Source organism: Aspergillus heteromorphus (assembly GCF_003184545.1).
Source record: "Aspergillus heteromorphus CBS 117.55 chromosome Unknown BO70scaffold_24, whole genome shotgun sequence".
NCBI lineage: Eukaryota > Fungi > Ascomycota > Eurotiomycetes > Eurotiales > Aspergillaceae > Aspergillus > Aspergillus heteromorphus.
The window spans coordinates 475,052-502,038 of record NW_020290429.1 but is presented as its reverse complement, the minus strand read 5'-3'; the positions used below and the strand labels follow the sequence as shown (position 1 = coordinate 502,038).

The following is a 26,987-nucleotide window of genomic DNA, read 5'->3' as shown; positions in this document are numbered from 1 at the left end:
AGAGTGTCACATTTGAAGTCAAGGGGTTTGGAATAGCATTGACTACTCACCCCCTGTTGTCCCTTTCTTCTCCCCCTTTCCAGCACGTGTGTTTGCTCGCGTTTGTTTTGGGAGCATTCCGATTGTATCATTGAGCCCAAACGTCTCTTTAACTTTTTTTTTTTTTGGCATTGGTCTCTGGCGTTGGGGCAGCAGGCTAGGATGACCATTTATGTACAAGGACCACTATTTATTAGCTACCTGGACGGGAATAAAAGTTTTAATAACCTGTGCAGGTTGACTAGGTGATGTTTGTTTGGGCTTTTCTGGAGCGATTAACGTGAAGCCTGAGAAATTGGATATTGGCACCAAATCCATGCGTTTAAAATAGTGGAGTAAAGAAGAGAGTAGAGATGTATTTTTTTTCCTGGTCCAGACCTTCAGCCAGATGAGCTCAGTCGAGAGGGCGGAAGAGGCAGTCCCCACACGACGTCAGAGCTGGTTGGTCTGGCAGTGTGTGGCCGGCCAACTTCCCGCCGCCAAACACCGCCAATGGTTCTTCCCATCTTCAGGCTTCAAGCTCCCCGTGGACCCCGTGCACTGCCAGCAGTAGCACTCTGTGAATGACATCTTGACTGGGTGACCCTCACATGCTCCCCGCCTGCTGATTTTACGTCCTTGCTCTTTCACTGCAGCCTGTCCGTTGTCCGTGTTGGGCTAACCGTGACGCGGGGATTGTCGTGGACCTCTTCCCCCCCCCAAATCGGAATTGAAATAGATTGTCCACTCTACATCCAGTCTATCCCCCACATACTTGACCGAAGTCGCGTCCACACATTCCAAAATGACGGACAATTTGACATCGGCCATGGCCAAGCTCAATCTACACTCCCAGACCCTCAGCGGGGCGACCTTCGACGCAAGACTCGCCGACGAGCAGAGCGGCATTTATAAGGATTGCAAGCCGCGACAGAAGGCCCGCCAGAATGCGGCTGATCTAAAAGAAGAGCTCGAGAGTGATTTCCTGACCCCCTCGTCTGAGTTTAGTCCCGAATGGCTGAACCGTTTGCAAAGGTAGAATTGTCCCGTGTCTTTTATCTGATTCTGCTTGTTTGCTTTTTTGGGGGGTTGATCAGCCCTATGTTGTGTGGTAGACCTTTTTTTGTTGTCAGGATAGTGGGACGGTTGGAGCTTGAGCACTGTATGGAGTTTATTCGGCTTTCTATCTATTGTTGTGCTATTTTGCGGTCCGTCGACGGATACGAGCTTTGACTAATACGATACAGGAAATGGGACGTCTCTACCGACTATACCGACATCTTTGAGATTGCCGGTACTCAAACGCGCACTATCGTCCGATTCGATCGCGATGGTCTGGAAGGACGCGTCACTGGTTATCATGAAGTGACCGTTCCGGCCACCAGTGCAAATGCGAAGAATTCGACTTCTCTTCTTCGTCGACCGGCCGGTCGTGCGGATTTCGTGAGAGGCGCGGCAGGGTTTTTCCCGTTCGCTCCAGGTGGGTTGGAGGGGGTGGAGGCCATTGCTGAGATGGAATCTGAAGCCCAGACTGCAGAGCATCCCAGAGCCGGTGGAAAGCAGTCGGGTCTTGACCGGATTATCAACTTTGGCGCTGAAGGTGGTCTCCTGGAAATCGCCCCGGGGTTTTCTCGAGGACTGAAGTTTGAGGAAGCTAAGTCTAAAGAGGCTGCTGAGGGGGATGAAGAAGTGGAGCATGCCCTACAGCAGGAAGAGAGCGACCTTCATGTCGAGCCGGACGAGACAGCCTCGGATGCGGGAGGCGTCAAGATTGACGACGAAGCGGAACTTAGTGACGAGGAAGACATCGATTCCTTGCTTCCAGTCGAGTTCCCGGCATTGGAACCCCACGCGCCGCTGCTCGCAGGCGTCCAGCAAAGGAAAACTGGCAGAGAATGGGCCCATGTCGTCGACGTCAATAAGGATATCCCGAATTTCCGCGAACTCGTCCCGGATATGGCGCGAGAGTGGCCGTTCGAGTTGGACACCTTCCAAAAGGAGGCTGTCTACCATCTCGAATGTGGCGACTCTGTGTTCGTCGCTGCCCACACATCGGCTGGTAAAACGGTTGTTGCCGAATATGCTATCTCACTAGCCGCGAAACACATGACCAAAGCGATCTACACGTCACCTATCAAGGCTTTGAGTAACCAGAAGTTTAGAGACTTTAGAACTGAGTTTGACGATGTTGGTATCCTGACAGGAGATGTCCAGATCAATCCGGAAGCCAGCTGTCTGATCATGACCACCGAAATCTTACGAAGCATGCTGTACAGAGGCGCGGATCTGATCCGAGACGTGGAATTTGTGATCTTTGATGAAGTGCATTATGTCAACGACCTGGAGAGAGGTGTTGTTTGGGAAGAGGTCATTATCATGCTTCCTGAACACGTCACTCTAATCCTTCTGTCCGCTACGGTCCCTAATACCTACGAGTTTGCCTCTTGGGTTGGTCGTACGAAGAAGAAGGACATCTACGTCATCTCGACTGCAAAGAGACCCGTTCCCCTCGAGCATTATCTCTGGGGCGGCAAGCAGAAGTATAAGATCGTCGATTCGAACAAGCGGTTCCTCGAGAACGGGTGGAAAGAGGCCGATGAGATCATCTCCGGGAGGGATAAGATTAAAGCTCAGAAGGCTGTCGAGGCCCAGGCCCAGTCGCAGGCGAGCAGAGGAGCTCCTCAGGGACAGGGACGAGGACGTGGCCAGGCTGGTGGAAGAGGTGCCCCTCGCGGTAATGGGCAACGCGGTGGTGCTCCCCGTGGCAGAGGACAGCCCGCAAATAGAGGCACAGGAAACATCGCCCGCACCGGGAGAGGTGGTGGACGGACGACAGCTGCGCAGGACAAGACTGTCTGGGTGCAACTGGTTCAGCATCTTCGCAAGGATAATCTGCTGCCTGCCTGCATTTTCGTCTTTTCTAAGAAGAGATGTGAGCAGAATGCCGATTCCCTGTCCAACCAAGATTTCTCCACTGCCTCAGAGAAGAGTTTGACCCATATGTTCATCGAGAAATCCCTCACGAGGCTCAAGCCAGAAGATCGGACTCTCCCACAAATTCTTCGGCTCCGTGACTTGCTGAGCAGAGGTATCGCTGTGCACCATGGCGGTCTTCTACCGATCATGAAGGAAATCGTCGAGATTCTATTTGCCAAGTCACTGGTCAAGGTTCTGTTTGCTACTGAGACATTCGCTATGGGTCTTAACTTGCCGACCCGTACAGTGGTTTTCTCCGGATTCCGCAAGCACGATGGAAAGAGCTTCCGAGACTTGCTGCCCGGCGAGTATACCCAGATGGCTGGACGTGCTGGACGGAGAGGTCTTGATACTGTTGGCTATGTCATTATCGTCAATCCTGGCAGAGATGAAGCCCCTCCGGCGGGTGCCCTGAGAAGGATGATCCTTGGGGATCCAACCAAGCTGCGGTCCCAGTTCAGACTGACATACAACATGATACTGAACCTTCTACGCGTGGAGGCCCTGAAAATCGAAGAAATGATCAAACGAAGCTTCAGTGAGAACGCCACTCAGGCCCTTCTCCCGGAGCATGAAAAGCAGGTGCAGCTTTCTGAGGCCAGTTTGGCGAAAATCAAGCGAGAGCCTTGCGACATTTGTGATATCGACCTTGCAGCGTGCCACGACGCGGCTATTGAGTATGAAAAGCTCACCAGTGAGCTCCACGTGGGACTGCTCTCATCACCTGTTGGGAAGCGTCTCTTCGTGCCGAAGCGCCTAATTGTGTACAGAAAGGTAGGCCAACCCCCCATTTGACTGATGAATTGGCCTAGCTAACTGCTTGACAGGAGGGCTACCGCACTGCAGGTATCATTGTTCGAGAGGGCGTTGTGGGAGGTCCGTCGCCTGGCATACAGGTTCTTGAGATCGGAAAGCTAGGCAGCAGGCGCCATCCCAGCGACATTCTTCCTTTCCTCCCCGGATTTAAACATCTACTACAACCTTTGCCGACTCGTTCTGCCGACATGGCGTTGAAATCCTACAAGGTACCCCTCATGGACCTCGAATGCGTCACAAACACGGTAGTGAAGCTAGGAGGCCCGATCTGGTACCTCAACATCAAGAAGGGTAAGCACACGAGACTCCAATCTAGTAGCGACGGGCTAACACAGCGAACAGAGGCCATCAAATTCGCCGACAAGGAGCTGTCGAAGTACTGCGCTTCGTGGACGACTCCGGTTTGGGACGAGATGGACTGGGCGCGGATCAAGGAATTGCAGGTCAGAGACATCCTGGAGAAGCGGCAGAAGCAGGCCGCCATCGCCCAATCATGCAAATGCCTGCAGTGCCCGAGCTTCTCGAAACATGTAAGTGACCATCGACCATTTTTGAGACCCTGACATCATGCCGCGGCTCGGACTTACACTTACACACCCGGTAGTTTGAAATGCAACACGACGAATGGCAGGTCAAGGAGAACATCTCGCAGTTGAAACAACTCATGTCCGACCAGAACCTTGCCCTGCTGCCGGATTACGAGCAGCGTATCCAGGTTCTGAAGGAGCTGGGCTTTGTGGATGAGCAGTCTCGCGTGCAGCTCAAAGGAAAGGTCGCGTGCGAGATCCACTCCGCCGACGAGCTCGTTCTGACCGAGTTGGTCCTCGAAAACGTGCTGGCCGAGTACGAGCCCGAGGAGATCGTCTCTCTGTTGTCGGCGTTTGTCTTCCAAGAGAAGACGGAGAATGTCCCGACATTGACGCCTCGCCTGGAGAAGGGCAAGGAGGCCATCGTGAAGATCTCGGAACGGGTGAATGACTTCCAGATTCTACACCAGGTCATCCAGACGAGTGAAGATAGCAACGACTTCGCCAGTCAGCCGCGGTTCGGGCTGGCCGAGGTGGTCTACGAGTGGGCGAAGGGCATGTCGTTCAACCGCATCACCGACCTGACGGATGTGATGGAGGGCACCATCGTGCGGACCATTACTCGTCTGGACGAGACGTGTCGGGAGGTGAAGAATGCCGCCAAGCTGGTGGGCGACCCGACGCTGTACACAAAGATGCAGCAGGCGCAGGAGCTGATCAAGCGGGACGTGATCTTTGCGGCGTCGTTGTACATGTAGACAGACAACTGGCCAATGTGGGATAGACAGGTGAAAGGCTGGTTCGGGTTCTGGGGCGAAGAGGAGGGGAAGCTAACCCACGTGGGGAACTTTTTCTTTTTTCTTTTCGTTATTTTTGTTTTACTGGTATGTCACTGGTATGGACATTTCACTGCTTACTACTAGTAAATAGTATTAGATAGTAGTATTACTCCGACATACCTTCGATATTGTCATTACCGGCAACAAACATTTCCAAACCAGCGCATCCGATGAAGACTTCAAAAATAAGAAAAAAAAAATAAGAAACCAGCCCAAAGGCCGCCCAAGGGACCGACCGGCGACAAGCAAAATTCTGCTACCGCGCGTGGCGAGACCGGCTCTGATTAGCTGCCATAGGCGCGGGGCGGGCGGACACGCTTATGTGATGCGAAAAACCACGAGCGAAAACCAAATCAAACCCAACAAACCAACCCAAAGGGCTCTTTTGCTGTCGTCTGCACAACCAAACGACGACTTACTTTACCACTAGATATTACTCCTCCTCCTACTCCGATCCTCTCCTCCTCCCCCCCCCCACTACTCGATCGCCTCGCCCTCTCGCCCTCTTCGCCCTCGCCCTCTTCCCCCTCCTCCACTCCTCCCCTACATCGATCGCCCCTCTCCCGGCTCATCACCGCGTACCGGGCCTTTATAAACTTCTCGACTTTTTTTTTTTTATAATCACAGGGGGCCCTTGCCGGTGCGAGATGGATGTCGCCGCTCTACGAGACCGCATACAGTCTACCCTCGACCCCAATGCGGACAATCGTCGCCAGGCTGAATTGGATTTGAAATATGTACGTGTGGGATTCGTGCCCTGTGCTGCCCTGTGCTGCCCTTGCCCTTCCAGGCTTGGTTGGCCCTGTGCCTGCTCCGGCCCTGACTTATCTTTCATCTCTCTCCTCTAGGCCGAGACGCAACCCGGCTTCATAAATGCGCTGTTGGATATCTTGCAAGGGGAACAGAACAATGCCGTTCAGTTGTCGGGTAGGTTACCCTTTTTTATTTTTTCTCTCTCTCTCCCCCCACCTCATTTCGGGTGGTCTATTTTATCCACCGCCATTTCTCCGCCTATCTGAGAGAGGGGAAGTGTGTGTGTGGGTGTGTGGGTGTGTGCGAAAGAGGGGGGAGGGAAAAGTACTTGGATCTAACTGATCGATGATCTGCTGCTCCTTAGCCGGTGTTTACCTGAAGAACCGAATCAACCGTGGCTGGTCGGTCATCGAAGAAAGTCCGTTGCGCACACCGATCCCCGAGGCCGAGAAACCAGGGTTCCGTGAGAGACTGATTCCGGCTCTGGCATCCACGCCGCCCAACGTTCGGGCTCAACTCGTCCCTCTCCTCCAGAAGATCCTCCAGAACGACTTCCCCGAGCAGTGGCCGGGTTTCTTGGATGTCACCCTGCAGCTGTTGGGCACCCCCGATGCGAACTCTGTCTACGCTGGCCTGCAGTGTCTGCTGGCCATCTGCCGTGTGTACCGGTTCAAGGCCGGAGAGAAGAGGGAGGAGTTCGATAAAATCGTCGAACACTCGTTCCCTCAGCTCTTGAACATCGGGTTGAAGCTCGTCGATGAGGAGAGCTTGGAGGCTGCGGAAATGCTCCGCATAGTCGTGAAGGCGTACAAGCATGCTATCTACGTGGGTCATCCAACAAGGCTACCGAAACATGTCGTATGTGTGCTATAGTGAGACTAACCCGGGGGTGTGATAGTTCGAACTTTCGCCCCATCTTCAATCACAGCAAGCGACGGTGGACTGGTGCACACTTTTCCTGAGGATCATCGCCAAGGATCCTCCCGCGAGCGCCATGCTGGAGGCCAAGGAGGAGCGCGAGCTCAACCACTGGTGGAAGTGCAAGAAGTGGTCTTATGCGAACCTGAACCGTCTCTTCATCAGGTGAGTACTTGGTTTGGTGGCCTGTGCAGTGGTCGTCCATCTGACGTGGATTTGCAGATACGGAAACCCTACGACGATGAGCAAGTCGAGCTCCCCCGACTACAGCGCATACGGCAAGGCTTTCATCACCACGTTCGCCCCGGAGATTCTCAAGGGATATCTGCAGGAAATCGAGAAGTGGGTGTCCAAGGGCCAGTGGCTCAGCAACCCTGCGCTCGCGTACACCCTGATCTTCCTGGAGGAGTGTGTCAAGCCCAAGGCCATGTGGGATCACCTCAAACCGCACATGGACAACTTGATCGCCCATTTCATCTTCCCCATCCTGTGCCAGTCCGATGAGGACATCGAACTGTTCCAGACCGACCCGTCCGAATACCTCCACCGCAAGCTGAACTACTACGAAGAGGTCTCCGCGCCCGACGTCGCTGCCACCAACTTCCTGGTGGCCCTGACCAAGAACCGCAAGAAGCAGACTTTCGCGATCCTCACGTTTGTCAACGGCGTTGTCAGCAAGTACGAGTCTGCCCCCGAAGACCAGAAGCTGCCCAGGGAGAAGGAAGGTGCCCTGCGCATGATCGGCTCCCTGGCCTCGGTCATTCTCGGCAAGAAGAGCCCCATCGCGGACCAGGTGGAATATTTCTTCGTCCGCCATGTTTTCCCCGAATTCCGCAGCCCCCACGGGTTCCTCAGAGCGCGTGCCTGTGACACTCTGGAGAAGTTCGAGCAACTCGACTTCCAGGACCCGAATAACCTCATGATCATCTACCGGAATATCCTTGAATCGATGACCGACCCCGAGTTGCCCGTCCGGGTCGAAGCCGCGCTGGCTCTGCAGCCCCTTATCCGTCACGATATCATCAGGACCTCCATGCAGCAGAACATCCCCCAGATCATGCAGCAGCTTCTCAAGCTCGCCAACGAGGTGGATGTGGACGCTCTGGCCAACGTCATGGAGGACTTCGTCGAGGTCTTCTCCGCGGAACTCACTCCGTTTGCCGTGGCCCTCAGCGAGCAGCTTCGTGACACCTACATGCGCATCGTTGGTGAGCTTCTGGAGCGCAATGCGACCAAGGACGAGGACGCGTACGGCGATTTCCTGGATGACAAGAGTATCACCGCTCTCGGTGTCTTGCAGACGATCGGAACCCTGATCCTTACCCTCGAGAGCACCCCTGATGTGCTCCTCCACCTCGAGACGATCCTCATGCCCGTCATCAGCATCACGCTCGAGAACAAGCTCTACGACCTGTACAACGAAGTGTTTGAGATTATCGACAGCTGCACATTCGCATCCAAGTCCATTTCCCCTACGATGTGGCAGGCCTTTGAGCTCATCCACAAGACTTTCAAGGCCGGTGCCGAGCTGTACCTGGAAGACATGCTGCCCGCCCTCGACAACTACATCGCCTACGGCTCTCAGATGTTGGTCCAGAACCCCGCGTACCTTGCCGCCGTTGTCAGCATGGTCGAGGACATCTTCCGCGACGAGAAGGTTGGTGGTGTCGACCGGATATGCGGCTGCAAGCTCGCCGAGACTCTGATGCTGAACCTCCGCGGATGCATCGACCAGTACATCCCGGTCTTCATTGAGCTGGCGATGCGCGTCATCGATGCCGGCGAGGCCCCGACGAAGTCTTACCGCATCCACCTGATGGAGATGGTTATCAACGCCATCTACTACAACCCCGTTCTCGGTCTCCAGGTCTTGGAAGCCAAGGGCTGGACGAACAAGTTCTTCAGCACCTGGTTCTCCAACATCGACAACTTCAGACGCGTCCACGATAAGAAGCTGTCCATTGCCGCCATCAGCTCCCTGCTGACATTGAAGGCCGGTGATGTTCCGCCTAGCGTGCAGCAAGGCTGGCCCAGGTTGCTCCAGGGAGTGACCCGGCTGTTCCAGACCTTGCCCGCTGCCATTAAGCGTATGTTACGAAATCATGTCCTACCAACCCATGTACTAACGTTACCCCTAGAACGCGAAGATGCCACCAAGGAGTCCGACTTTACCTTCGATGACGAGGAAGAGGAAGTTGACGAGGACAACGACTGGGATGGCGAGATTGAGTGGACCGAAGGTGAGGAGGGTGAGGCCGGCGCCTTGGATGGCGATGTTCCCGATGACAGTGCCGCCTACCTGGATTTCCTGAACAAGGAGGTAAGTCAATATATTCTAATGATATAGGTGACCTCTGTTAACGTAATTGTTTAGGCACAGAAGTTCGGCTCCTTTACCGATGATGACGATGACGACCTTGACGAGGAGAGCTTGCTGGAGACTCCTCTGGATAAGATCGAGCCGTATGGCATGTTCAAGCATGTGTTCATGGGTACGTATATTTCTGAAGGGGTAAATCCACGCCGTCACTAACTTGCAACAGGTCTTCAACAAGAACAACCCCAGCTTTACGACAACCTGACGAAGGTCCTCAGCGCCGAGGAGCAGTCAGTGCTCCAGGCCGTGTTCCACGAGGCCGACGCGAAGGCATTGGCCGCCGCGAGCGCAGAGGCCAACATCCAGACCAACGGGAATTAGACACGCCACGATGACCCTCGAGGGCTGACGAGACGAGCCAGTCGGTCTCTCCTGGATCTTCAAGGCCACGAATATAGAAAAATTAAAAAGGACAAAAGCAAAAGAAAAGTGTCATCCATCCCAGGTTGGATGTCTGTTTTAGCAGGCATGTTTGAAAAAAAAAAAGAAAGAATCTTCCTCATCATCTATCGTGTCGACGATTTGTGTAGTCGAGCGAGCGGCCCTGCTGGATACGTTATCACGCCATCTATGCCTCTTATTTTTTTTTCATCTTTCTTTCCTTTGTCATTTAGAACAATTTTTTCTCTTTTCTTTTTCTTTCTGTTTTTGAGGCTCAGGCTCTTGCTAACCTAAGCCTCTCTCTTTGGTCATGTCATCCGGTTTTCTCAAAAGTTGCTTTCCCTCCCCATCCCTTCATCCTACCTACCCCTTACTCCCTCCCCGATCTTGCACTCGATTGTTTCATTGCAAGAATTCAGAGATCGATTGATTCCCCCAAATTAATCCTGTCATGTCAATTGACTTATGGTTATAATGTCGGACACTGCCTTTTTACCTAGGAACAGGTACCTATCTGCCTACCTACCTACCTACCTACCTACCTATCTATCTATCTATCTACCCACCAACTAACCCACCAACCTATCAACCTACATCCATGCTTGCATCTTGCCAACGTTAGCACTCGAGTATGAATGATCAATACTTCGGGATGGATGGTACGGTGTGGCTTTCTTCTTCCTATCTTCGGTTTTCCCCCTTTTCTTCTCCTTCTTTGCATCAGTAATGACTTCCTTCCCTGGTGTACTGCGTGGCAATGGCGGTGGTGAAATCTAGCCCGTATTGGGGGAGAGGGGTTGTTAAACGTGTAAATAGTAAATACCCTAGATCCTTGCATTACAGTTAACGGCCGGTATGTCTACTATTCTTCATTGGACTATTCATGAGATAGGTAAATCCTTTTCTTTTCTTTTCTTTTCTTTCTTTTTTTTTATGCGGTGATTTGATTGGATATATGGTGCTGTCGGTTAGCTGGTGGTGGTTGGATGGATAGGATAACTACTGCCTACTATAGCTATAGCTAGAAGCTAAGTTGCATAGTGCCGTCCATAGTAGTTCTGGAAACCTACCCGTGTATGTATGTAGTGAAGTGAATCGAGTCTCTTCTATGACTGCTTACGTGATTCTCAAACAGACACTCAGGGAAAGATTCTGGGCGAGCGGTTAGTTAAAGTGGTGAAGGCCGTTGAATCTAGTACACTGCAGCTGGTCATGTGACCGTTGGACGTACACTCTGAGAGAAATATTCTGGGTCAGTCAGTCAGTGTTCAAGATCCTGTAAGGGTCTGCGCTCGCGACCCTCCTCCTAGCAAGATCAATACAATATGGCTTTAATTCTTCCATGTACTGTGTTTCTCGACAATCGAGCCGGGCTAGCTGGATTAAGTGTGACCGGCGACAAGGTTGACAGCATTGTATATTTGGTACACTCTTGAGACGGCTGTAGAGGGTCCAAGGAGGAAGATCTTCCCTGAACTCGACCAGAGCGGTAAATCTATAACTCGCTACCTAATAATAGTAGTCGAGCAACTGTAATTCTAGAATAAAACTCAAGATCAACATCTGAGCTCATTATTGTCACAGCCACCCTGCAGCAACACGGAGTAGATACATCATCCCAATCCTCGCAAAATATATTATCACGTGATAAGGAATACAAACAAGCCAAACAGCCGATACATGACATCATATCATCACAATGATGCAACCATCATCATCACCACCACCACCACCACAATCCCAACCCAGTACAATCACCCTCTAATAATTACATAGTATCATTAATACTAGCATGATTGACATAATCCTATTCCCCATCCATCATCCCCTCCCATCAATCATCCTTCTTTGCTAGTTGCTTACCCTGAAACCCCAGCAGCGCGGTCAACTACTCTCAACACAGGGGTCACAGATAGTGGAACCGACCAGACCAAGACCAGCCTGGACCCAGCTACGCAAACGCAAACGCAAACGCAAACGCAAACGCCAACACCATAATCACTTCATGTCCCCGCAGCGGACGTCATGATGATGTTTCCCCGAAACCAGTTTGAACTTTTCTCCCCCAAGTAGTTAGTACTGGTACTATAGTACTGGTTGGATATTGTACTTAAATGGGGGGGGGGGGTTCTTCTGCCGTATGTACTGGGCTTTTATCATCTATCCATCTATCCATCTATCCATCTACCAAAATACCTCTGCAAAACTATCTCTTATCATTATTCAACTCTACTACTCTTACAACCTCAAAAAAACAAAAAAAAACAAAAGTGAGTCCGTCCCTACCCAATAACCCACCCACTCAACAACTCAATCCAACCCACCATAGACGATAAAACATATAGTAGAACCTCACTAACATAATCACCCCCCCCCCTCCCCTCTAGCCACTACCACCACCACAACCACCACCGCACACGCCTCGCACCTACTCACCTCAACTCCTCCTTCACAACCAACCAACCAACCAACCAAAATGTCCGCCCCCAACCCCGGCCGCCAATCCCCCTCCCCGGAGCGCCAAACCGGCGCGCAGCAGCGGGATCCCATCTCGCAGGGCAAGGCGCAGCACAAGTACCCGCCCCCGGAGCACTCGACCCAGGGCCAAGGATTGTCGCAGGAGGAGCAGACCGCCGGCCTGTCGAGTAACCCCAAGCATCCGTTGGAGGATATAGAGGCCGCGAAGTTTACTAAGGGGAGTGTTTCGTTCGATTAAGTGTTAAAAAAGTGGTTTGTTTGTTCTTCTTTTGATTGGGTTATGATGTGCGTGTGTGTGTGTGTATGTATGTACGTATGTATTTAATGATATGAGATGATAAGATAGGAGATTGTATGAGATTGTATTGTCATGAGAACGGGAATTGGGAATTGGAAATTGGATGGGGGTTAAGATTATTTTATTGTATTGTGAGGGTGTCTGTAATGGATTGTGGGATTGCGTGTAGTGGGTGGGTATCTGTAGTAGAGGGTTGGTTGTCTTGTAATGGCTTGGGGAGGGGTTTGAGTGTACTAGATAAATATCTCCGGCATTAAGGCTTTTTGAGTTAAGACAGGCGTCACGGTGGTTGTATATAGAAGGCAATCTTAGTCTAGTTCATGTCTAGGACACAGTCTCTTCATGGAAGTAATTCAAGGCCAATGAACTATTATAAGGATAGACTAGATCAGACATAATCGATAATCGTGTATTAAGGTATTGCTTGTTCCAGACAGCTAACTAAATTGCACAAGAATAGCAGCGCATTCACTGAAGTATTACATGAACAGAAGTCGTGATGTGACGTGTACCGTGTACGAGACAGAATCCCTCAGTTGAATACCTTTCCTTTTGTTTTCATTTTTTGCTTGGCCAATTCGACGGGATTTACGCCTTGGGCTCCGCAGGGGCAGCAGCCTCAGCCGGCGCGGTGCTAGAAGCCGCAGCGGCAGGGGCCTCGCCGCCCTCGGCGGACTTGCCGCTCTTCAGGTCCGCAAGTCTGCGGGCCTCGTTGTGGATGTCCCGCACCTGCTTGTCGGTCTGGGAGTAGAAGTCACGGAGCTTCCTGCCGGAGGGGGTGCCGAGAGCCTTCTCGAAATAGTGGTTCAGACTGCGCCAGCCCGTGGAGGCCTTGTCGCTGATCTTGTAGCTCTCGTCCAGACCCCGAGCGCGGTCGGTGGCGTGGTACTTCTCGTCAAAGGAGGACAGGGCCGTCGTGAAGCGGGTGGAGAAGCCGTGCTTCTGGTCCAGGGAGATGGCCTTCTCGATGGCGTTGTCGCTGAGCGTGTAGCCGTGGGCCAGGTACTCGGCCACGATGCGAGACCGGGGCTTGTCCTCCTGCTCGAGGTCGTGGTTCAGCTCGTCCTTGGCTTCTCCGGCGCTGGCAGCCTGGGCGCCCGCGATGTCATCGAGGGTCTGCGCGGCCTTGACGTTCACGACGGAAGTTCCCAATTGGGTGTGGTCCAGGAGGAGGGCAGTCTTCGCAGCACTGAATCATGTGGAAGTTAGCGAGTCTATGGTTGTATGGTTGGGACCGGGGCAGGGCAGTGGTGTGATTTGGGTCGAGGGCGGGAAGGTGCGGGGTAGCTTACGCTTCCTTTTCGAAAGTCACGGTGGCCGACTTCTGGGATTCGGCCTCGCCTGAAACAGGAGTGACGGAGAGGGAAGTGATCTTTCCGCTGCGACGGTGTCAGCTGCAGCTCTCATGCAAGGGGGCCAAATGCCTGCAGGGCAGGGCATACCAGAAGCTAAAGAAGTCCTGGACCTCCTTGTCGGAGGTTGCGGGGGCAATGCCCTCGACGTGAACGGTGGAGCGAGACATGGTGGGGGATGAAGAGTGGTTTGTGGTTTGAAGAGGTATTGATGTAGTTGTACGGACAGGGTAGGAGTTGGAAGGTGCACTGCAAGGATGGGGGAGTCTGGAGAGGAAGAGGGGAGAAGAAGAGGGGAGAGAGCGAGGCTGTTATTTAATGGCGGCCATGTTTAGGGGCGGGCCAAGCATCCCGCGCCACAGATGACGTCGCGAGGGGCAGGTCCCGCACTGCCACAGTGGGGCGGCATGTGAGACGGCGCTGGCTATTACGAGGGCGTCTTTATTATTAGACTCCATCAAAAGGCCCCGTCAGGCAGTAGCATTCTGGTCAATATCTACTGCCGGGACAGGAATAGCTCCCCGGACCAACCCAAATGTCTAGAAGCTGAAGATAGGAGATTGGAAAAGAAAACCGAGATCTGCGCCCGAACAAGACTCCTAGTCTAATAGATCTGATCCAAAACAAAGACCGTGCTTCCGCATAACGTAAAGTCGAAATAGAATATCCCAAGCACCTCAATTTCAATCCTTCGTCCCCGAGCCAGATGGTTCCTGCGCTACCTCAGCAGTAGCTGAGCTGGTATTATTCTCCGCCGTCTGTCCTGAGCCCGATTCCTGTTTTTGGAGGTTCGTGACGGAGAGCTCGAGTTCTCGTACCCGCCGGCGCAGCATTTCATTCTCGCGCTTCAACGAGTCGACCTCCCCACGGTGGTACGCAATCTCATCGTGGCGAGAGATCGAACCACTCATCGGCGTCTTTTGCTGAGAGAGTGAGGTGCGATGTGGCTGCCCAGCGGTTGGATGTGACTGCTGATCGACCTGCTGCGTCTGGTGGTGTGGTGCTGATGCCGACAATGCCGCTTCCGACTGTCCAGGGGATGTGAGAGACGACTCCCTGCTTCGTCCCGTCCGTGAAGGATCCGGACGTGCGGTGGGAAGGTATGCCTCGCGCGCCGGCGCAATTCCAGAAACACTCCCCGCCCGTGACCCTTGAACAGCCGGGATGTAGGAAGAGCTCAGACTGGATGACGAGCGATGTCTTCGCGATGCTGTAGGGTGTGTGGAACTGATAATGTATGGCGAGGCATGGTGCGTATCGACGGCGTCATTGAGTGTGGTTGATGTGGACGATGCTGTTGATGCGACCGAGTTCGTTTGCTGGCGGAGTAGAGAGAGTTCTCGAGATAGGCGGTTTACCTAGGGTAGAAGTATGGTCAACAGCTGAGGATTGGAGGAACGGGGAAATTGTAACTCGTACCATTGCTTCCTGTTCTTGCTCGAGCATCGAATGTATGTCGGATGGGGTGAGTGGTTTGGGGTGACGCAATGGGCCTGGGACATTCGGTATGAGCGAGCTTCTAGACCCTCGTTACTATCCATTCAGACTTACCTGATGCGGATCTGACATTTCCTTGTTCGCCAACTCCAGGGATGGCGTTCCCTGTGAGGGAGACCGGTGGGGATGCAGCAACTGGAGGAACCATGACTTGCGATAGGCGTCGAGATGAGAGTGGTGAGGAGGTGGTGGTGGCCGGTTGCATTGCGGTTGCAGCCCGAGGTCGCGATCTGGGAGAGGAAAAGGGGACAGGACTGAATTCTGACGCCATCTGGGTAGTTATATGATGAAAAGACGACGCAGGATGGTGGAGTGCTTTGTGGTGGGAAAGGCGACGAGTGGAAAAGAAAGGATCCGGAGGAGCAGTTAATTTGATAGGTATAAGGGCAGTAAATAGTCGGAGGGCGGGTTAGTCCCAAGGTACGAGGTACAGCAGGCAGAGACGGACAAAGCAGCACACTATTGCCGGTTGGATCGGCCTGGAATTTCCAAACATACCAACCACTCTTTTAGCCACCGCTGATTTGCGAGAGTCTTCTTCAGCTGCTGGTGCCGAGTGCATGGGACCTATCATTCCCTCCTGCAGCGGATTGGTACGGTGCCGTAGGAGGCGCTTCGATAGGGTGGATGATGGATGCCATTGCAGCGGAGCGGTGCGTCGACATCGACATCGTAGTGGACTCCAGCGATACCTACCTACCTAGGTAGGGATAACTGTATTTTCGATATAACTGTATGGTTGAGACATGATCTTCTTTGAAACATAGCTACCAAAGCTTATGTATAAATCTGATGTAACTGACCATTTTCATCGTTTCAGGCAATACATTCTCTAACCATCGAATGAATCGATTTAGTAATTAGCCGTAAAATAAGACAGTCAGTAACTAACCAACCCCAGGCACCTCCAGAATCCAGCCATCCAAACAAGGCGGCCAAGGAGGTGGCACCCTAAGCCCCTTCCGGCCACCACACACTCTTCCATTCGTGCAGCCGAGAGAAGAACTGAAATCCTCCGCCCTGACGCGGCGCACTTACAGAATAAAATTTAATACTACTCCTCCATCCTATCTACCACTATAGAAATGGAGTCACCGGCAGTACTGGTCGATCTTACGAAGTCTCCTTGGGAACGACGGCCCCAGCAGCCCACACCCCGGAATTAGTCCACAGCTAGGGGCCGCGGTAGCCTCCTCCTCAGTCCCCACAGCCCTGGCCGCCTGTTGAGATCTATCCAGAATCCATCTGCATCAAAGGACAACAAAGAAAAGCAAAGTGCCACGGCATGCTGCAGCCACCAGAGGCGTACCGAATACTCGAAGGAAAACACAAAGGAACCCAGGACACACAGGACGTCCAAGACGACCACGTCGGATGGTCTTTCAGCATCATCATCATCGAGATCGTTACGTCACTGTCCAAACAGCAACGCGACCGTCATCGAGAGGAGCAATAAGAGCTGCTGTAGTCACAGCTTGGGTACCTTTAATTTGACAGAGTGGGCGGGTCGATGCAGCGTTAAGCTTGCATCTTACAGCGAGCTCCATCCAGCTCATCAATAATCTGACTCAGCCTGGAAATCGTCGCTTGGTGTCGGTCGGTCGGTCGGTGGAATCGTCGTTCTTGTACTTCGTGCTCTGTCCGGAGTCCTCTCTGTTGACGTCTGTTGCATGGACGGAGGGTATGGGTCGAGAGGTACTCTGTAGCCCAGAGTCAATATGTTCTGATAATCTCTAGTTATCCATACTCTCGTATGCGAGAACCAGTGTTTGTGTAACCTGGGGCTGCAATGGTGCCTCTCCCGTAGTTTGCTTGCTTCGCCTGTGGATCTAGATGCATTCATCTCTGTGATGGATGCTACATAAACAGTGATATTACTGTGCATCCAGCAAGACCGACTGGACAGAAATAATATGGTGCTCGAAATATTAATAGATATAGTTAGTAGTAGATAGAGGCTATTCCGTACCAGCCAAGCCCACTTTAGCGGCACCGCGTCGGGCCGAGTAAACAGTGAACAGTGAAACAGCCCAAGGCGGAGGAAGGCTCCAGCTCCGATCCCTCCGCAAAAGACCACAAACAAACTGCACAAAGCTCCCTACTAGTGCATACCAGTGATACACCCCCTCCCCAATCCACAGCTGCTGACAAGTCGGCCCCATGGCCCATCCCGACGAATCTGCCCCTAGCTACATTCCCGAGGTTGCCAAACCGTTGGCGCCCTACATCAAGAGTCGCCAGGAGATCCTCCGCATCCGGCAAGCCTTGACCGTCTACCTCCGTTCGCAAATCGAATTCGCCGACGATGATCCCGATCATCCGGGCTGCTACAGCCAGTCTCGCCTCTCTCTTATGGTACCCCACGATGCGGTCGTCGACGTGAAGCGCATCCCGCCGGAATTGACTGGACTGCGGAGGAAATACCTGGAGGCGCTGCAGGCCAACGTTGCCGCGAGGAGGGAATACCAGTCGGTTGTGGAAAAGACGAGCCCCGTCAATCAGCAGACTGACAAAGAGAAAGAGAAGCCTGAACAGCCCGCGCCAGATCCTTCTTCGGCGTTACAGGAGTACCTCGGTCTTCTCCGTGATCGCCGTCGACACGCAAAGCTCCAAGTCTTCGAGCATTACCTGAAGGAGATCAAACAACGGGATACGGTCAAGCCAGAGGATCTAGAAGAAACAGGGGCGGGGTATCGACAGCTTACGCCACCAGGTGACCTTGGGGATAGCCAGCATGAGTCTAAGACGAGGGACAACATCGAAGAACTGATGGATAAGTTGGAGAGAGCCGTGATTCGTGCCAAGGGTCAGCTAGAAAGAGAGAAGGGGCTACTGGAAGAGCTGAAGGCACAACGCGCATCGGACCCCCCTGGGGAAATTCCACCCGCGGTCAAGCTCAAGGCACTACAGCGAACTCGGGACGAACTAGTGCAATGGGTGGAGGAAAAACTGATGGCTGTTGGGAATAGCGAAACCAGCACGGGCGCGCATGACTTGCGCCCCGAAGACCTTGAGGAGTCTGCGCGTCTTCTCGAGGACAAGAAAGCACAGATTGCGGAGCAATATGCCGCGTATGTGGATGCTCGCAAACGCCTTCTCGATGCAGCCTCTCGAGCCTGTCAGCCCATCGCACCAGTGCCCACAAAGCCCCCGACACGACCGAGTAGCATGGTCCAGGAGAAAAAGGCGCCGGGCGACGTATCCTCCTTGGACCCGTTGCGGGTTCTATCGTTCACCAGCGATGTCCTCCAACCGCTCTCCAAGAGCCAACGAGCACTGGCGCTGCAGAGATCCTACTTGTCGGGGATGCTTGCCAAGGAAAAAGCGTCGACTCTCCGCATCCTCAACCGACTGAGCGACGAGAGCCACCTTCTCCCCGAGTACCCCATTCTCGCCCGTCAACCACGCTTCAAGCATGCGGCTGCGGCCCTAGCTTCGCGCCAGGGCACGAACCCCGAACCTGCCAAGCCAGACGAGATCCTCGCGATGGCGGAGGCATGGGCGTTTGCTTCCGATGCGGCGGGAGCCAACGAACAGGAATACGTAGAGCACAAGTTGGAGGAAGGGATGGAAATGGCCCAGGAAGCGGGGCAGGTGCTGCAGGGGGTTTACAATCTGCTCAATCAGGACCTCGAGGATGCGCTCCGAGAGGGCGCTGAAGGTGGAGCGGGGGAAAGCGACATCTGGCTGTCTGAGGCACGAATGACCCGGTCACAAGCCAAATCGCATCGAAGTCAATCGGCGGCCAAGGGACCCTGGGTCGGACTGAATGGCCAGGTGGGAGTCGAGGAGTGACCCATGTCTTGTGGTCATTGTCGATATCTATACGGAGTAAAGGACTTTGCCAGAGATGCGGTTGCAATTAACGAATATAAAGTATATCTTAACGTTGCCACTACTGGATAAAGTTATGACCTTCCCGTATAAAAAGTACACAGATGCTACTGTTCTGCCGTAGATCCTTCATAGATAGATGGATACCGACTAGATATCTATCTGCCGGATGACAGTATGACTCTACGCCATGAGAGGAGAGTAAGCTAGTACTGCTACGAACGACGTAAGAGGTGGTCCCCGTGGCGTGGAGCCCTCCGAAAGCCGGTGCTCCTTCGGGACGATGCTATTCGCGCGGTAGCGAGCCCAGCGCAGGCTAAGCGGAGACTAGAAGGGCATTGATCTGCTTGATGAACCATCAACCACCAGAATTTCCCGTCGAGCACGGGCAGCGCCTTGGTCTGTCCCTTTTCCCTCCAGTCTTCATCCAGTCTTGACTCCTGAGTCAGACGGGGGAGGGGGTGGTGTCTAATAACGATTGAATAATGATTATCCTATGAGAATGGCCATGCGCCCATTGAGGCCATCACGGAGCCCGCTATTATCTGCAACATTAGTGATCGGTATTGCTAACCGCGGGCTCCATCGCCGCCACTACTGCCGCTAGTCGCCCTTAGGCTCGCTCTAGTCGCGACTGGCCCTCGCTGCCCCTGCGCCTGCCCGTAGTGTAGCGCGGCGTCGGATTGGCGGGCGGGCTGGGCGGTGGGCGAGCACTCGGGAGGTCCAGAAGCCGCGCAGGGAAAAAAAAAGCCCCAGCGAACCCGCAAACCCGCGAACCCGCGAATCCGACGACGAAAAAAAAAAAAAAAAAAAAAAAAAAAAAAAAAAAAGGGCTCCGCACACCGGAGCTCTTATCGGCCCTGAAGGTTGGGAACTTTGGGGATCCTGTCGAGTCGGTCGGCCAGCCTATCTTCATTTTGGGTGGGCTTTACTCCAGGGAAAAAAAGTGCCGCTTTGACTCATCGCCGCTTTCCGCTGCACCTTTTTGTGCTGCCCGCTTCCTCGTACTTTCCACTCCTCTCCCTTCTCCTCTTAGCTATTCCTCCATCCTCTTAACCCCATCTCGTCTTCCTTGACAAGTCCGTCTGGACATTCATCTCCCTTGAGTCCTCCCCTGTGTCGTGGGCGTGTGGCATAAACCGGGACGTATTCAAGGTTCTTGATCCACGGCCGTCAAGGAAAAAAATTCCCACAGTCCCGGTCCAAAAGCGGAGAGAGTCTCCATATCTATCCTCCTCCCTCCCTCTCCGCGCCGTAGAGGGTAACTCTCCCTCTCAATTGACTCATCCCAACCACCCTCCTCCCTTTACTCTTCTCTCCCCTTTCCTTCACACCAGCGCAGCGCGCAATGGTTCTCGCCGCTCGTTGCGGGCAGGCTACGTCCGCCCTTTTGCGTCAGCGGTGTCTGGCCGAGTCTCGTCGTTCGGCCCTCGCTCTGCGCCCATTCTCCTCCCAGACCACGGCGCACTCCGCGGCCTCGAGTCTCAGATTGCAGAAGGCCCCCTCGCCATGGTGCCCCCAGCAGCTGCGCTCCTTCTCTAGTGCCCTCCGCCGCCTGGCCTCGGAGTCCCCCAACGCCCCCTCCGCCGACAGCTACCTCGCCAGCGGGATCGTGAAGCCCGGTGGCAACCTGGTCGATGTCAAGAAGGTCCTGGTCATCGGTAGTGGTGGTCTGAGCATTGGACAGGCCGGAGAGTTTGATTACTCTGGTAAGTCGAAGAAACAAATCGTTAGCCTTGGACTTTTGCAAGAGACCTACCCTCTGCGCCATTTTCTGATGGGCCCCGATCAATTGATCGGGGTCCGAGGAAAGGCAACCCGAAGGCTTGGGAAACAGCCATCTCCGAGGCGCTTTCGGACAGTTGCTAATTCCAATGCTCTCTTACAGGCTCCCAGGCTCTGAAGGCCCTCAAGGAGGCCGGCGTGCAGTCCGTCCTGATCAACCCCAACATTGCGACCATCCAGACCGATCACAAGCTCGCTGACGAAGTGTACTACCTGCCGGTTACCCCCGAGTATGTCACTTATGTCATTGAGCGCGAGAGACCCGATGGTATCTTCCTGTCTTTCGGTGGTCAGACCGCCCTGAACCTGGGTGTGCAGATGAACCGTATGGGTATCTTCGAGCGCTACGGCGTCCGGGTTCTCGGAACCAGCGTCAAGACCCTGGAGACCAGTGAAGATCGTGATCTGTTCTCCAAGGCTCTGAACGAGATCAACATCCCCATTGCCGAGTCCATTGCCGTCAGCACCGTCGACGAGGCCCTGAAGGCTGCCGAGACCGTTGGATACCCCATCATCGTTCGCTCCGCCTACGCTCTGGGTGGTTTGGGTTCCGGCTTCGCTGCCAACCCCGAGGAACTGGAGAACCTGTCTTCTCGTTCCTTGACCCTCTCTCCTCAGATTCTGGTCGAGAAGTCTCTCCGTGGCTGGAAGGAGGTTGAGTATGAAGTTGTCCGGGATGCCGCCAACAACTGCATCACGGTTTGCAACATGGAGAACTTCGACCCTCTGGGTATCCACACCGGTGACAGTATCGTTGTTGCCCCCAGTCAGACCCTGTCCGACGAGGAGTACCACATGCTCCGTACTGCTGCCATCAAGATCGTCCGTCACTTGGGTGTCGTCGGTGAATGTAACGTCCAGTACGCTCTGCAGCCCGATGGCCTTGACTACCGTGTTATTGAGGTCAACGCTCGTCTCTCTCGTTCCTCTGCTCTGGCCTCCAAGGCGACTGGTTACCCTCTTGCCTACACTGCTGCGAAGATCGGTCTGGGCCATACCCTTCCCGAACTTCCCAATGCTGTCACCAAGACCACCACCGCCAACTTCGAGCCCAGTCTGGACTACATTGTCACCAAGATCCCCCGGTGGGATCTGAGCAAGTTCCAGCACGTCAAGCGTGACATTGGCAGTGCCATGAAGTCTGTTGGTGAGGTCATGGCCATCGGCCGTACCTTCGAGGAGTCCTTCCAGAAGGCTATCCGTCAGGTTGACCCCAGCTTCCTTGGTTTCCAGGGTGACAAGTTCGAGAACCTTGATGATGTCCTGAAGAACCCCACCGACCGCCGCTGGTTGGCTGTTGGCCAGGCCATGCTCCACGAGAACTACTCTGTGGACAAGGTCCACGAGTTGACCAAGATCGACAAGTGGTTCCTTTACAAGCTCCAGAACATTGTGGACTGCCACCACGAGCTCAAGGACATCGGCAGCCTCTTCGGTCTCCAGAAGGAGATCCTGCTGAAGGCCAAGAAGCTCGGTTTCTCCGACAAGCAGATCGCTCTCCTTGTTGGCTCCAGCGAGGATGATGTCCGCGCTCGCCGTAAGTCGTTCGGCGTCCGCCCTTGGGTCAAGAAGATCGACACCCTCGCCGCCGAGTTCCCCGCTGACACCAACTACCTGTACACCACGTACAACGCCACCTCCCACGATGTTTCCTTCGATGACCACGGTGTCATCATTCTGGGAAGCGGTGTGTACCGTATCGGTAGCTCTGTCGAGTTCGACTGGTGTGCCGTTAACGCCACTCTTTCCCTGCGCGGCATGGGCAAGAAGACTGTGATGATCAACTACAACCCCGAGACCTACTCCACTGACTTCGACACTGCTGACAAGCTCTACTTCGAGGAGCTCAGCTACGAGCGTGTCATGGATATCTACGAGCTCGAGGCTGCCAGCGGTGTTGTCGTGTCTGTCGGTGGTCAGCTTCCCCAGAACATTGCCCTCCGTCTGCAGGAGACTGGCGGCGCCCATGTGCTTGGAACCGACCCCAAGGACATTGACCGTGCTGAGGACAGACACAAGTTCTCCTCCATCCTGGACAGCATCGGTGTTGACCAGCCTGCCTGGAAGGAGCTCACCTCCGTCGCTGAGGCCGAGAAGTTCGCTGAGGCCGTTGGATACCCCGTCCTGGTCCGCCCCAGTTACGTCCTGTCTGGTGCTGCCATGAACGTGATCTACAGCGTCGACGAGCTCAAGGAGAAGCTTCTCAACGCCAGCGCCGTCTCCCCCGACCACCCCGTTGTCATCACCAAGTTCATCGAGGGTGCCCAGGAGATCGACGTTGATGCTGTTGCTTCCAATGGCAAGCTTCTGCTGCACGCCATCTCTGAGCACGTCGAGCCTGCTGGTGTGCACTCTGGTGACGCCACTCTGGTTCTCCCCCCTGCCTCCCTGGAGGAGGCTGTCATGGGTCGCGTCAAGGAGATTGCTGAGAAGGTTGCCAAGGCTTGGAACATCACTGGCCCCTTCAACATGCAGATCATCAAGGCCGATGTCGAGGGTGCCCAGCCCGAGCTGAAGGTCATTGAGTGCAACCTCCGTGCCTCCCGCTCCTTCCCCTTCGTTTCCAAGGTCCTGGGAACCAACTTCATTGACGTTGCCACCAAGGCCCTTGTCGGACGTGACGTTCCCGAGTCCGTGGACCTCATGAGCGTCAAGCGCGACTACCTCGCCACCAAGGTTCCCCAGTTCAGCTGGACCCGTCTTGCTGGTGCCGATCCTTTCCTCGGTGTCGAGATGGCCAGTACTGGTGAGATTGCCTGCTTCGGCAAGGACGTGGTCGAGGCCTACTGGGCCTCCATGCAGTCCACCATGAACTTCCGTTGTCCCGAGCCTGGTGAGGGTATCCTGCTTGGTGGTGATATCACCAACCCTGCTCTGGCCCAGATTGTTGAGTACCTCAAGCCCCTGGACTTCAAGTTCTTCGCTGCCAGCCCCGCTGTCAAGGAGCACCTTGAGGCTGCTGCCAACGTTTCCGTGCAGGTGATTGAGTTCCCCAAGGAGGACAAGCGTGCTCTCCGTGGTGTCTTCGAGAAGTACAATGTCCGCGGTACCTTCAACCTTGCCAAGACCCGCGGCAAGACCCTTCTTGACGAGGACTACGTCATGAGACGTAACGCCGTCGACTTCGGCGTGCCCCTCTTCATGGAGACTAAGGTATGGTGGAAACATTTCCCTGATCGATGCTATTATTTGATGCTAACTGTCCCTCGTGCAGACTGCTCTGCTCTTCGCCCAGGCCATGAACCAGAAGCTGCCCCGTGCGGAAGGCATCCCCGCGGAGGTCCGCACCTGGTCCAACTTCACCGGCGGCAAGCTGCTGTAAACGAGTGTTTACCGAACAAAAAAAAAAGGACAAAAGTTTGATTTCATACATATAATTACGGTTGTGTATTGGTTCATCTTTCCAGGCACCGAAAAGCCGCCGTGTTTGGCGTAGCGGATACGGGCTCCATGTTGATATAGATATGTCGTTTGCTTAGCCCGGACATTTGGGCTTTTGTGGATCGTCTTTGCAAAGGCGATATGAGGAATTACGGTCACGCGCTCTGTGGTTTTTTTTCCCTTTTGCTTTGTTTCTTTTGGCCTTGTGGGTGATTCTTTCCCGTTACCTTTCCCCCATCCCCACCTTTTTCACAGTCCATAGTTTTGTAGGCCGGCTTTTGCGTGAGCGAAAAGTCACGGCTTGTTTTGATTCGAGGTGGTGTGTAGTATAGCATGTTGATTATATCCAATCTCAACTACTTCAAGTTATGTTTTGTTCTGTATGGACTTTCCTTCTGTTATGGCTAGAATGATATGTGCGATGGGCATGGATAAGATCAATAGTTAAGCTGCACTTTCCTGGAGGAGAGGATCTGTTGGGTTGCCGCTCATCGCAGTCCGAAAAAAGGATTATGATGATCTGAGATTCTGCCACCGTGCTTAGACCACGCTGTGGTCTTCTTGGTAATACCCTTATTATAGTTAAGATTTAGACTACTATCACCAACTATTATATGGCATATGCGGGATCATCTCTGGGTCCAGTGCATGATAGCACACAGGTTCATGACCACCTGCTCTCTGCCGCTTTTAGAGCCGAGTTTAAACCACGGTGTTGAGTTAACACGCAGGAAACAAGTAGGCGCATCTGACTCAAAATCCTGGAGATATTCATCCGGGATCTCAAAATCAAGAAAGCATATATAGTGCTGCGTAGCATTTATAAGCAGTACTCTGCCCTATGTTGATAGTATATCTATCACGATGGCGTCGAGCTTGAAGGTGATTAAAAAGACCAAGCAATACCTGTTGGATTGCAGCTCCCTAAACGGATCAGCTAATCTGGCTACCAATGCCTCGCAAGTCATTTGCGCGAAGCAATTGTCCGAACTAGTCGGCTGACCATTAGCCATACTGTCAGCCAAAGGATCTCTCTCGTCCGTGGATCTGACCTCAGGAGTGCGGGGGGGAGGGGGGAGCCGGTGTGGATACCGGTGGAGCGGCTGTCTTTAGTCTTAGCCCCGAGTCATGTGATTCAGGCGGTCAACATCCCGATTTGGCAGGAAGCGCTCTTATGGATGCATCCCACCCACCACAACAAATCTACGCTTCGGAATGCAGTCCGGTTTGAAGCCCCAACCACTTGCCTATCCTATGCGCTATCACCGAGAATTGCTTGTGGACCCATTGCTCTGGACTTCCCGTCATCTGGATCTGGCAGGATGTCGCTTCGAACCGCTTGAGTCGAAGGAGAACACTCAAGATGTTGACGATACGTGTGAAGCCCAAAACACTGAATTCGGCCACAGACCCACTCCTATACCACCGCCGCCACCATCGGACCCCGAGCGACTTGCAAAGAGCTCCGCCCCCCCTTGTGAAGCTCTCTGCCCTGTGCCGCATTCTGGAGTATGAGGGAAGCCCCTTTGAAGAGCGTTGGTAGGCAATGCCGTTGGTCTACGGGTGACTAGCTCAAGCAAGATGACGAACGGTATTCATGAACAACAAGAAAGGACCTAGATTCTACTTCGCAGGCCAAGCGATTCATCGACCAAGCTATGCCGTGTTTGGTCGTCGCAAACAAGCCAACCAACCTCTTGACGATGCTTTTCAAACGTTGATAGGCTACTTTGACTACACCTCCGCCACTTACGGCCGGAAAGATAAATTCCAGGCTCAAAGCCATCCTGGAAGTGGCAATAAAGCCCCCGTCGGGCGTCTCCATCAAAGACGGCTGGCACAAATAACCCCAGCTAATTGGGAGGAGGACCCACACTTCGTTTGTATCTTGTTGTCTATTGCCCAACTGCAGGAGCGGTGCCTCACAATCAAAAAGCAAGCAACGCATACGGTACGTCTCTGTTAGCTGGAATATCTTCAGTGGGATTCCACAGCTTAAACTTTAGATAGAGTCGCGTTTTCTTGTGGCGAAGTGGCCAGACTGCGAGTTTATCTATCTTTACGAGGCTCAATTTACCTCCGAGCTTCTGGAAGCCATTGAAAACCCGAAAGCTGCTACGGCCTATACGAACTGGCCGACCATCACGCGGAAAATGATCCCTTTCAAACCCTTTGACACTTTTCGACCGCGTCTTGTGGCCGATCTATTACTCCCGGGACACCGACACTGTCACAATGCCTTGCGTTTCAAAGACGGTGCTGACGTTGTGAAAAGGACGGTGAAGCGGCAGTACGAGCACGAAGACAAGTCTCGCACAGTGAGACGCAAGGCCTGTGGGAATTGAGGTTAGCATTGCTATGCAATACCCCAACTCGCCACAGTCATTGTGCCTCTGCTCCAGGTCAAGTGCGTCACAGAACGCAATCGGACCTGAATCGGATCGAAAGCCATTATGATCATGATCATCTTTTTCAGAATTCCCAGTGTGGGTGGCTGAGATACCGATTGAATCGCTTGATCTTCACGCCGTTTAATCCCTGTTATACTGAAATCAACCCGATTGGTGATATGGTAATTCGGCCCTGAACCAGCTTGCCAGCCCTTCTGAACTGGCTCGGCCTGAGTGAGGCTTCACTGGGATGAGCTGCGATTAATGACCAATTCCCCTTTTTTTTTTTTTTTTTTTTTTTTTTTTCTCTCTACAATGTCCCAGAGCTCCTAGCTTTTCTTTCACATACCCAAAGAATAGGTTAACC

General features: G+C 53.4%; 8 protein-coding genes across 8 annotated transcripts; 6 read left to right on the top strand and 2 right to left on the bottom strand.

Moving 5' to 3' along the window:
- Nucleotides 1-565: 565 nt before the first annotated feature.
- BO70DRAFT_341779 (SKI complex RNA helicase subunit SKI2) lies at nucleotides 566-5,308 on the top strand. Its single transcript, XM_025541346.1, has 6 exons — nucleotides 566-1,053; nucleotides 1,266-2,740; nucleotides 2,813-3,768; nucleotides 3,822-4,101; nucleotides 4,153-4,340; nucleotides 4,415-5,308. Exons 1-6 carry the CDS (start codon nucleotides 824-826, stop codon nucleotides 5,093-5,095), a joined length of 3,810 nt encoding a protein of 1,269 aa, XP_025396886.1. The 5' UTR covers nucleotides 566-823; the 3' UTR covers nucleotides 5,096-5,308.
- A 515-nt stretch (nucleotides 5,309-5,823) lies between these two features.
- Nucleotides 5,824-9,545, top strand: BO70DRAFT_296932 (putative nonsense-mediated mRNA decay protein (Nmd5); the record flags this gene model as incomplete). The annotated part of the gene is made up of 8 exons (XM_025539552.1): nucleotides 5,824-5,913; nucleotides 6,025-6,103; nucleotides 6,294-6,754; nucleotides 6,828-7,012; nucleotides 7,070-8,934; nucleotides 8,986-9,167; nucleotides 9,222-9,339; nucleotides 9,391-9,545. The coding sequence occupies 8 exons, from the start codon at nucleotides 5,824-5,826 to the stop codon at nucleotides 9,543-9,545; spliced, it is 3,135 nt and encodes a 1,044-aa protein (XP_025396885.1).
- Nucleotides 9,546-12,081: 2,536 nt separating this feature from the next.
- Nucleotides 12,082-12,881, top strand: BO70DRAFT_398935 (uncharacterized protein; the record flags this gene model as incomplete). The annotated part of the gene is made up of 2 exons (XM_025546821.1): nucleotides 12,082-12,311; nucleotides 12,842-12,881. The coding sequence occupies 2 exons, from the start codon at nucleotides 12,082-12,084 to the stop codon at nucleotides 12,879-12,881; spliced, it is 270 nt and encodes an 89-aa protein (XP_025396884.1).
- On the bottom strand, nucleotides 12,867-14,022 carry vip1 (putative actin cytoskeleton protein (VIP1)). Its single transcript, XM_025541345.1, has 3 exons — nucleotides 13,824-14,022; nucleotides 13,674-13,760; nucleotides 12,867-13,570 (listed from the first exon to the last, which is right to left on the bottom strand). The coding sequence occupies exons 1-3, from the start codon at nucleotides 13,901-13,903 to the stop codon at nucleotides 12,970-12,972; spliced, it is 768 nt and encodes a 255-aa protein (XP_025396883.1). The 5' UTR covers nucleotides 13,904-14,022; the 3' UTR covers nucleotides 12,867-12,969.
- Nucleotides 14,023-14,416: 394 nt separating this feature from the next.
- BO70DRAFT_398933 (uncharacterized protein) lies at nucleotides 14,417-15,435 on the bottom strand (the record flags this gene model as incomplete). Its single annotated transcript, XM_025546820.1, has 3 exons — nucleotides 14,417-15,091; nucleotides 15,153-15,226; nucleotides 15,285-15,435. The coding sequence occupies 3 exons, from the start codon at nucleotides 15,433-15,435 to the stop codon at nucleotides 14,417-14,419; spliced, it is 900 nt and encodes a 299-aa protein (XP_025396882.1).
- A 1,868-nt stretch (nucleotides 15,436-17,303) lies between these two features.
- BO70DRAFT_364625 (uncharacterized protein) lies at nucleotides 17,304-19,086 on the top strand. The gene has a single exon (XM_025543852.1). It carries the CDS (start codon nucleotides 17,391-17,393, stop codon nucleotides 19,023-19,025), a length of 1,635 nt encoding a protein of 544 aa, XP_025396881.1. The 5' UTR covers nucleotides 17,304-17,390; the 3' UTR covers nucleotides 19,026-19,086.
- A 1,029-nt stretch (nucleotides 19,087-20,115) lies between these two features.
- BO70DRAFT_431471 (carbamoyl-phosphate synthase (glutamine-hydrolyzing) CPA2) lies at nucleotides 20,116-24,569 on the top strand. The gene is made up of 3 exons (XM_025548245.1): nucleotides 20,116-20,773; nucleotides 20,953-24,002; nucleotides 24,064-24,569. The coding sequence occupies exons 1-3, from the start codon at nucleotides 20,413-20,415 to the stop codon at nucleotides 24,169-24,171; spliced, it is 3,519 nt and encodes a 1,172-aa protein (XP_025396880.1). The 5' UTR covers nucleotides 20,116-20,412; the 3' UTR covers nucleotides 24,172-24,569.
- Nucleotides 24,570-25,445: 876 nt separating this feature from the next.
- BO70DRAFT_341766 (uncharacterized protein) lies at nucleotides 25,446-26,898 on the top strand (the record flags this gene model as incomplete). The annotated part of the gene is made up of 3 exons (XM_025541344.1): nucleotides 25,446-25,739; nucleotides 25,840-26,181; nucleotides 26,243-26,898. The coding sequence occupies 3 exons, from the start codon at nucleotides 25,446-25,448 to the stop codon at nucleotides 26,573-26,575; spliced, it is 969 nt and encodes a 322-aa protein (XP_025396879.1). The 3' UTR covers nucleotides 26,576-26,898.
- Between the last annotated feature and the right edge of the window lie 89 nt (nucleotides 26,899-26,987).